This window comes from Petaurus breviceps, unplaced genomic scaffold, assembly GCF_028583685.1.
Source record: "Petaurus breviceps papuanus isolate PSGF00001 unplaced genomic scaffold, PetGlider_PUasm1.0 224, whole genome shotgun sequence".
Lineage (NCBI taxonomy): Eukaryota > Metazoa > Chordata > Mammalia > Diprotodontia > Petauridae > Petaurus > Petaurus breviceps.
The window spans coordinates 10,322,406-10,333,006 of record NW_027185887.1 but is presented as its reverse complement, the minus strand read 5'-3'; the positions used below and the strand labels follow the sequence as shown (position 1 = coordinate 10,333,006).

Sequence of the window (10,601 nt, the reverse complement as noted above, 5' to 3'; positions counted from 1 at the left end):
ACAATGAGCTGCAGTTTCACCTTAGAATAAATTTCTTGTAAGCTTGGGTGAGGTAGCAATACCTAGATTGAGGAGAGTGTTAATCCTTTCTGCTATCAGGAGTCCTGTCCTTCAGAGGCTGAGCCTTGAAATGAGAACTTTAGAAAAAGGGGGAGAATTCTGGATCTTAATTATTATTAATAATTACTAATAATAATTTCTCTCTGTACTGATTTTTTGATGCTGGTTTGTGTATATGCATGTTTTCAAAGCCATTTGAAAAGTATTATCCTTCTTTTTCTCGAGGTATATCCTATATTGAATTTTATACTTTCCCATTGTAGATAATTCCTGCCCCACTTGGCCTACAAAACTGTACTCCATCTGTGGAGGGACCATAAACTTGTCCACATATTCTTGGACACGCCATTTTTCAGAGCTAAGGCCCAGCAAGCAAGCTGTGTCCTGAGCTTGGCATAACAACAATCCCTTCGTGCTCACTGTCTGGATGAACTCAATCATAGCAAAATCCCAGAATTGTTTTACACCCACACCAGGTGTTCTCAAATCTCGGATAATCATCTGTGTTCTGGTCTTGTAGCCCTGCTATGAATCAAACTTGTCTCATTTGTTGCTGTTACTCCTCAGTGTCAAAGCTACAGTTCACAGTGTAGCATATGTATTGAGATTTGCCCATACTAGAACAGATTCCCGACCAGGGTGTCCCTGGCACATGTGTCTAGTTACCCTCCTTGCTTGTAATCCATTTCCCTCACTGCAGAAAACAAACTTCTGACTTAGTCTCTGCATGGTTATTCTTGCCTGCTCTGTCTGTTTGGCTATAGCTTCTGCAGGCCAAGAGGTTTGGTACAGTTGGCAAACTCAAGGTGCCTTTGGGAGGGTTCTAAGATCTCAACATTAAGAGCAAGAAGCCTAGTCTTCTGAATGACTCTTCTGAATGAGCGAGCTTAGTTATTCTTAGAAGCACAGTGGGGCAGAGTAGCTAACCTAAGGAAAGGAGCTGAAGCTATTTTCTATTTTGTGCTTGTGCTAAAATATTTTAATGTGAGGATCTTTTAGGAGCAACCGTTTTCCATTTCTACTGATATGACCTTGGAAAGATAGGATTTGTCATTGGAGCATTAAGAGAACCATAATGTAATATAATGCTGTGGCATTAATGTGTCACTTTAATGGTTTTTAATTTCCTTCTTTTGTAGACCTTGAGATTTTTATGATTTCTTCAAGTCTGCTCAGTGACAAGCTACTTTTTCTCCTCCTTTCAAGTTTCCAGGGACTCTGCTAATTATCATCTTCATTTTAATTGCAACTAATTGATATTAAGTAGTCATTTTAGCATATGGAAGACTAAAATGAAAATCATAAAAACACTTAAAGCCTCCCAGTTATTATAGGTTCTAAGTAAGGAAATAGCAGCAAATTAAAAGATAAAAATGGTAAAATGATTTTTTTAAACCAGATGGCACAAGTTGTCCGTCTCTGGTAAAACTTCCCAAAACATTCATCAGTATCAATCAGTTTCAATTATCTACTGGAAAAATTTTCTTTTTGTGGGCTATTGGAGGCACATGATTAGTACTCAAACAATTTAATTTAATCTAATTGATGGGGTTTATTAAAGGTCTCTCCTCATTTATATCATGGGAGAGTGTCTTTGTAGGAAAATACGAATGTCCATGTAAATGTCCTTTATTTCTCACAAAAATACATTCCCTCGTTAAGTATTATTTCAACTGAAAAATATATTGTTATGAGGAAAAATTTAAGATTTATTACAGAGAAATTGAGGTTTGTCCAATTTTTATGAACATATCCCAATATCCATGGATCAAGAGGCCCTGTGATGTACTGCTTAGAGTGCCGAACTTGAAGTCAGTAAGACTCAGGCCCTAATCACATCTCTGACTCTTAGTAGCACAAGTAGACTGGAGGTGGGTCACTTTCAGGCTTATCAACAAAATTCTATTATAACAATTACAGCAGTAGCTACCTCATGGGATTATTATGAGCCTCAGAAGTGATGGGTGTCAAGTGCTTTAGAACCTTTAAAGCTCTGTACAAACGTCACTATTATTACTATTACCATTATATTGTATTTCTAATTACATAATTCCTTTGATTTCACAATTTCCCCCTAGAAGAATGCTTGTCAGATGCTGATGGTGCTTCCTTTGAGTTACACCATAGAATGTCCTCATCTTTTCATTTTAATTTTTTTTCTGAAGACTTTTGTAGCTAAATGTATGAAACTGTGCATGTGTGTTGGTGAGCATATGGAGAGGAGATGAGAATCAGTAAATGTGATACATAAACTGAGCAATATAGTAAACTTTGGCTTCTACTTGTCAGATATTGAATCTTCTAAAAAAGTCTTCATGTTTTCTCAGGTTAAGTGCTTTGCTAAATAATTATAAATCATTGTAATAGTTTTCCCCTTTTGTTGTTGTTGTTGCTGAGTCGAGGCATGCATGGTTAGTTGTATTTCAAGTTCAGCAGAGACTTTTCATGGACTGGGTTTTGTGCCACACACAGAAAGGTTTTTCTGACAGCTTACTTCTGTTTCACTTTCAGATAGAAAACTATTTACTTCGGAATCACGAGACAAGAAAATATCTCCAGGAGCAGGCCTACCGACTACAACAAGGCATTGTCACCAGCACCACACAACAGGTGTGTTGACTAAATCTTGACTAATCTTGACTTAATCTTGACTAAAAACTGCTTGTGTTGTCACTGTTCAGCATGACTTAATTTTTTTATTCGAGAGAAAAGGGTTTTCTTGGCCTTCTTCTAAAGAATACTAAAGAATAACAGGGGAGTGGTTCTCCCTCCCCTCTCCCCTGTAGTGCCAATGCAATATTCACAGCGACTTTGAATATGCTGGCATAGTTACCAATTGCCAAATGTAACAGATTCTCCATATAGAAGACAGAAACAAAACATTTATTCTGACACCAGAAAACCAAATCCCCAAACCAGAAAGCCAAATCCATAACAACAAAAAAGTTAATACACCATAATACAGCAGAGCCATACCATCCTTTAACCTTCCCACAAACAAACACTCATAAGCCTAACTATCATAGCAGGGAGCAAACAAATACTCACAAGCCTAGCTGTCTCCTTACCTGCACATCTTCTCTCTCCCACCATCTAGCTGCTCTGGCCCCCATTTTCCTGTAAGCTCTGCTGTACCCTTCAGCAAACCCCTCCCACCACAGGATCCATGTGATTACAGTAAGCCTATTTGGGGCAGGGAAGATCTTCAAATTCCCTTAGACCTATTAAGGGGCAAGGTTCAAATTACCATTACCATTATATCCCTCAAAGTCCCCCCACCTCCTTTGTCCCTCTCTGCCCCCTTGGAAAGTTCTACAAAGAATAAGTAGCTTATTAAAGGTAAAGTTGAGGTAGAGAGAGGGGATAACATTGTCGCCATAAATTTTTTTTGGGGGGGGAGGACATTGATGACAAAAAAACACCATCCTTTTATTAGAAGGAAATTTACATATTAGGTGTCCAATGTGAGGGCTCCAGAAGCATCCACTTTGATAAATACAAGAAAATAGGAAATTATTTTACATATAAAAAATAAACATACTTTATGTTGTCATACATCTTAATGATTTATGCATTTAAAGAGTATCAGAAATCTGTGCTGATTTTATCCCCTGTTCCAGGGGTGGGAACCCTATAGCCTGTCCTCTGACACTGCCACCACCTATGTGAAGATGGTGGCAGTATAATGCCTAGACTATTGCAACAGCCTGCAGGTTGTTCTTCCCACCTCAAATTTGTGCTCACTCCAATCCAGTCCTCCACTCAGCTATCAAAGTGATCTTCCTTGGATTTTTAAAAATTTTTATTTAATTAATTTTTGTGGGGTTCATTTCCCCAATTTGTCCCCCAAAACAAATTTTTTAACATTTTTTTAAAAAAGTTTTGAGCTCCAAATTATCTCCCTCCCTCTGTCCCTATCTCCTCTTCCCCTTCCTTGATACAATAAGCAATCAGATATAGGTTATACATGTGTGATCATGTAGAAAATTTCCATATTAGTCATTTTATATAAGAAGACTCAAAAATAATCTCAAATGGGGTCATGAAGAGTCTGAAACAACTGAAAAACAACAACAGATTTCCTGACTCCAGTCCCAGTGCTCTATCCACTGAGCCATCTAACATCCTTAATGTTTAGCTCCATGTCTAGCATATGGTAGACACTTAATAAATTCTTATTGACGACTTATCTATGCAGATTATAAAAATTAAAAATATAACAGAGAATCACAGGCTCACAAATCTGGAATTACAATAGTCCTCAGAGGCCATCTTGTCCATCTTCCTTATTTTTCAAATTAAGAAATCTGACCAGGGGCAGCTAGGTGGACACTTACTAGCCGTGAGACCTTAGGCAAGTCACTTAACCCCAATTATCCTGCCTCCTCCCCTCCAAAAAGCAAAAAATAAAAAGAAACTCAGGTCCAGAGACATTAAATAACATCCAAAATCATACAGAAATTAGTAATAAGGTAGATTTTTGAACTAGAGTCTTTTGTCTCTAGATCCAGTGCTTTTTCCTCTTTACTCTGAAAAGTCCACATGTCCTCCCATACCAACCAGCAAGAAATCACTTTTTCTTAAGTTTTATTAATGTGGTCTTATTTTACCTTAAAAAACATTTACAGATTACTCCTACTTCATAGTCTCCTGTAAAAACAATTAAGTAAAATTAATAATATAGTGACATTATCTAAAAGTGCTTGTGACATTTATATTTTTAAAAAATTAGCAGAAATTTATTTTCTCTCTCGCCTCCTTCCTATTCAAAGGGGGGAAAGGGAGAAAAAAATTCTAACAATATTCATTGCCAAACAAAACAAATTTCTTCAGTGGCCTTATATAAACACACACACACACACATAACACAATTGTAAATTGTTCGCTTTTATAAATGGATAAGATGTTTTATCACTGATCCTCTGGAATTATGAGTGGTCACTATATTAACCATAACTCTTGCAACTTTTAAATTTTTTGTTTTTATAATGTTATAACAATTTCTCTTGATTCTGGCATTTCATTCTTCTCAGTTCATAAAAGTCTTCAAAATTATTCCTTTTTTGTAATATTGATGTTATACTATAAATTGTTCTAGTTTTGCTCATATCACTCTGTATTGGTTCATAAAAGTCTATGTCTTTTTGAAATCATCCATTTCCTTATTTCTAGTAGCACAATAGTTCTTTATAACACTTAAACTTTAATTTATTCATTCATTTCTCATTTGACAAACTTCCTCTTAATTTCCATTTTTCACCAATACAGAAAGACCTGCTATAAATATTTCTGTGCATTAAAGACCTTTTCCTCTTTCTTTGTTATCTTTTGGGCATAAAACTATTAGTGGTATAGCTGGGTCAAAGGGCACATGCTGTTTAGTATCTATATATAATTCCAAATAACTTAATAGAAAAATCATACCCATTCACAGGTCCACTAACAATGCATCAATGTTCCTTCTTTCCAACAGCCTCTTCAGTCTTTATCATTTTCCTTATTTGTCATCTTTGAAACTTTGATGGATGTGAGATGTAATCTCAGACTTGCTTTATTTTGCATTTCTGTAATTAATATTAATTTGGAGCTTTTTTTACATAGCTATAAATACCCTTGATTTCTTCCCTTGAGAGCTGTACATTCTTATTGTTATACTGTACATAACTTATTGTTAGACCACTTATCAATTTGGAAATGGTTCTTTTTCTTATAAATTTCAATTGATTTCTTATGTATCTTGGAAGTGAGACCTTTGTCAGAGAACTTTGCTACAAATTTTTTCCTCTAATTATTAACCACTTAATCTTAGTTTTATTAGATTTGTTTGCACAAAAGTATTTTTAATTTTATGATTTTGAAATTATCCACTTCATCTTCTGTGATCTTCTCTGTTCTTTCTTTGGTCATCAGTTTTTCTGTTATCCATAGATCTGATTTTTTTCCATATTGCTCTAGTTTGTTTAAGGTAGAAATTTTTTTTTTTTGTAATCTAGATCACATCCTTCTTTGGAATTTGTCTTTGTATAAGGTGTGCCATTTCCTTGGAATGATAAATAGTAAAATGTTTTGCATGACATTATCTGTTATAATGGGTATTTTGTTTTCTGGAAAGGAGAAAATTTGAAACTGAAAATAAAATTTAAAAAAATATAAATCATATGGATCAAAACTATGACAAATAGTATACATCTAAAACCAAGCATTCCCAGATAAGAGATACATAGAAGCACTTTCCAATGAATTCAAGAATTAAAGGATGTCTTTCATCACTTCTTTTTGACATAGTGTTATAAAAATTGAGAGAATAATCAGAGGTAAAAAAGAAATAAAATTAGATGATATAATGGTGTACTGAAATAACCCTAAAGAGTCGACTAAAATTGAAACAATAACTTTAGCAAATTTTCAGGTCATAAAATAAAGCCACAAATAAATTATAAGTATTATTATATAATAATAAATCCCAACAGGAAAAAATTAAAAGGGAAATTCCACTTAAAATTAACTACCAAATGTTTAACATAATTAGAAGTCTAGTCTCCAAGATACACACAAGAATATATAAATACAATTAACTGCTTATATAGAAATATAGAAAAATAATTGGAAAACTACAAATTGCTCATGTTTAGGACAAGCTGGTATAATACAAATGACAGTATTACCTAAAGTAATTTACTTATTCAGTTCCTTACAAAGGATTTCTTTGTAGATCTAGAAAAAATGATAACAAAATTCATAATTATAAAGGGTTTAGTTCAGAGCCTGGCAGAGAGTAAATGCTATATAAATGTTAGCTATTATAAGGAGGTCAAGAATCTCAAGGGCAATAAATGAAAAGAAATAGAAATGAAAGTAGCCTCACAGTGCCAGGCCTCACACTATACTACAGAGCAGTAATTACAAAAACAGTTTATTACTGGTTAAACACAAGATGAAGCAGTGGACAGATTAGGTGCACAGCAAGCAGAATCAAATGTATGTAATACCTAGTATTCGCAAAACACAAAGACTCCAACCTTTTGGGATAAGTACTCACTATTTGACAAAAAACACTACAAAAAAAAAGAAGCCATTCATGGAATTTATGAAGAATCATGACACTTAACAATCAGGATTTTAAGTTTAGTGGGTAGGAGAGCAAACTGACCATGTCACTCCCCTGCTCAAGAAGCTCTATTGGCTTCCTCCTGTCCCTGGGATAAAATAAAATAAACACTCTTATATTTGGCATTTAAAGCCTTTCACAATCTGACTCCAACCTGTTTTTCTAGATTGATTACTCATTATTCACCTCACACAATATACATTCTTCCAAATTGCTCAATTTGTTATTTCCTGTCTATCTCCTGTCTCTCTCTACCTTTTCACAATCTACTCCCCATGGCTAGAATTCTCTCCTTTCTTTCCACCTCTTTGAATAACTTCAAAATCTAGTGTAAATACCAATGGCTGACCTCTATGAGTCTCCTTCCTGGTTTGCAGACTCCAGTGAGAGTAGGAGGTAAAGAATTGGGCACCATACATCCTGACTCAAACATCTTCTGCTCAATATCTAGCCTCAAGATGGAAGAGGAAAGGAGGGCACTTCACCATTGTTCCTTCCCAATGAGTGCAACAAAGTGAAATTCAGTGCATCACTGACTTCTAAACATTTGCTTCACAAATATATAACTGAGTTATCAGATTAGATAAAAATCTTAAAACTAATCTTGACTTGTTTTACATAAAAAGAAACAAGAATGACCAACCTAACGGAGTGTTGTAAAATAGGATAGAAACTTAGTAGACACAATAGAGTACTCCATGTGCTGATTTCAGTGTTGATTACTGTTTTTCCCTAAATAAATGCAGATGTAGAAAAGAAGTTTTACCTTTTTGTGCTTGTTGTCGGTCCTTGCCTACTATAACCATCTGTGGGTTTTTTTTATTGAGTTTTGAATGTGAACAAAATCCTAGAATATCTTGGAAGTGGTCCAGTTTTAGTTAATTTGGCAGCAAGAGTATGTTACAGTCGGGAAAAGAAATCATTTTAGGCATGTTATTATCTTAATATGCTAAAAGTGAATACTAAATGGAATTGTCTACTGAACCTAAATTTTCTTCCACTTTATCCTGCTTAATCCAGTCTAATCTTGTAAGAACTTATTAAATGTTAAATATGTACAGAATACTGTTTCATCACTGAGGCTACAAAGATGAAACTAGAAAGAAGTCTAATTCTACAGGGAGACTGCCAGGGTAGGGATCCAACATGCCACTGGACCCAGATGGCTCTGGAGGAGAGAGTGAGGCTGGTGTCTTGGCACAGCCCTCCCTCCCTTACATCCAGTTCACTTGCAAGTCAAGACATCTCCTTCCTGATGTCATGGTCCTCTTCAAGAACGAAGGACAAGCAACAACAGCAATATACATGAATACCTTATAATTTAAGGAAGAAGACAGTATAAAAACTCAGGGACTCCGGATAGACTTCTAAGAAGAGAAGGCACTAGCCATGCCAGATCCAAAACTATTTCATAAGCAACAATCATCAGAACTACGTAGTACTGGCTGAGAAATAGAATGATGAATCAGTGAAATAAGTCAGTTACAAAAGACATGGTAGTCAATGACTATAGCAGGCTACTATTTGATGAAACCAAAGACTCCAGCTTCTCAAATAAGAACTCGCTATTTGACATAAACTACTGGGAAAACTAGAAAACAGTATGGCAGAAACTAGGCATAGACCAGCATCTTATGATATATACCAAGATAAGGTCAAAATGGGTACACAATTTAGACATTAAAGGGTGATAGTATAAACAAATTAGGAGATCTATGTCAGATCTATGGAGAAGGGAAGAATTTATGATCAAACAGGAGATAGAGAATATTATGAAATGCAATACAGATAATTTTGACTACTTTAATTAGAAAGGTTTTACACAGACAAAGCCAGTGCAACCAAGATTAGAAGTAAAGCAGGAAGCTGGGGAAAATTTCTACAGTGTTTCTGATAAAAACCTCATTTCTAAAATGTATTGAGAACTAAGTCAAATTTATAAGAATACAAGTCATTCTCCAGTTGATAAATGCTCAAAAGGATATAAACAGGCAGTTTTCAGATGAAGAAATTAAAGCTATCTACAGTCATATGAAAAAATACTCTAAATCACTTAGAGAAATGCAAATTAAAACAACTCTGAGGTACCACATCACACCTATCAGATTGACTAACATGACAAAACAGGAGAATGATAAATGTTGAAGATGTGGGAAAATTGGAACAGTAATACATTGTTGGTGGAGTTGTGAACTGTTCCAACCATTCACAAACTTTGGGACTATATTCCCATTGTGAACTTTCTGTTTATATGATATATAGAACACAGACTTGGAAAGAGTATATTGATTGTTGGAAAGATATGTAAACAACTTTCAACTAATAGTAACATCCAAAAATGGCATTGCATTGGTGTCTGTTAAAAAATGTTCATCCTTGATCCAAGTGCCTGAAGTAAATTTGGAGTCTGTAGTACTTTTGCTTATTATTCTCTCTAATGAATATCATTATTTAAACGGAATTGATTCATTATTATGCTAGGAAATTGTTTTGTGATTATACATTTGCACTTTCACTTTTAGGAATTATACTTTGAAATTTATGCCCATTCCTGTGTATGATGCTTCAGAGAATAGCCTTTTGACCATTTTGGATGCAATACAGAGACTGTCAAGGATAGTAAAGTCTGGAAAGGTAGACTGGAACACAGTTGTTAAGGGATGTAAGTGCCAGCCAAGGAAGTAATATTTTACTATAGAAGTCATAGGGAGCCACTGAGAGTTCTTAAGGCGAGTCAAACAAATATGTTTTAGGAAGATTATTTTAGCAACTGCAGCGATGGATTGGAGACTCAAGAAGCAGCTCACAGAAGGAATCTTATGTATAGTCCACAAACAAATTCCCAGAGTCGGGATATATTCACTAAGATTTCTTCCCACATCTTTCCCTGCACTTCTTGTTTCTGCAATAGAAATTGATGTTCTCAAATGGTGACTCTAAGGACTTGCGAGTTCTTGAATCATCAAAGGAAAATAGTGTTACATTTGTTGTACCATCCATTTTAAGGCCAGAATATGAAAGGAGGAGAAGGGGGCCTCATGTTATTTAGAATTAAAACAATCATGGGGCAGCTAGGAGCTAGGTGGCACAGTGAGTAGAGCACTGGCCCTGGAGTCAGAAGAACCTGGGTTCGGATCCGGCCTCAGACACTGGACACACACACACACACACACACACACACACACACACACACACACATACTAGCCATGTGACCTTGGGCAAGTCACTTAACCCCAAATGCCCTACCCTCCCCCCTCCAAAAAGCAGGAAAAAAAAGAAAAATAATTAAAACATTGGGATATTTTTATTACACTAGGAAATTACAATTTGATACCTGTTCACCTATGCTTCTACTTAATTGATTTCCTTTTCTTTTTCATTCTGTGGTGTTGTATCTGAATATTGGTTGTGCTAACTTTGGTGTATGCTATCA

At 35.3% G+C, this 10,601-nt stretch overlaps 1 protein-coding gene and 1 long non-coding RNA gene across 5 annotated transcripts in view; one reads left to right on the top strand and one right to left on the bottom strand.

Moving 5' to 3' along the window:
- Positions 1–10,601, top strand: part of CARMIL1 (capping protein regulator and myosin 1 linker 1) — a 404,323-nt gene that overhangs the window by 306,608 nt on the left and 87,114 nt on the right. For all 3 annotated transcript variants that reach the window (XM_069095035.1, XM_069095037.1, XM_069095036.1), the window contains exon 24: positions 2,572–2,670. In XM_069095035.1, the coding sequence (XP_068951136.1) occupies positions 2,572–2,670 (99 nt within the window). The remainder of the gene's footprint in view (positions 1–2,571; positions 2,671–10,601) is intronic.
- LOC138166537 (uncharacterized) overlaps positions 1–10,601 on the bottom strand; it is a 101,069-nt gene that overhangs the window by 85,345 nt on the left and 5,123 nt on the right. The gene's annotated exons all lie outside the window — the stretch shown is intronic.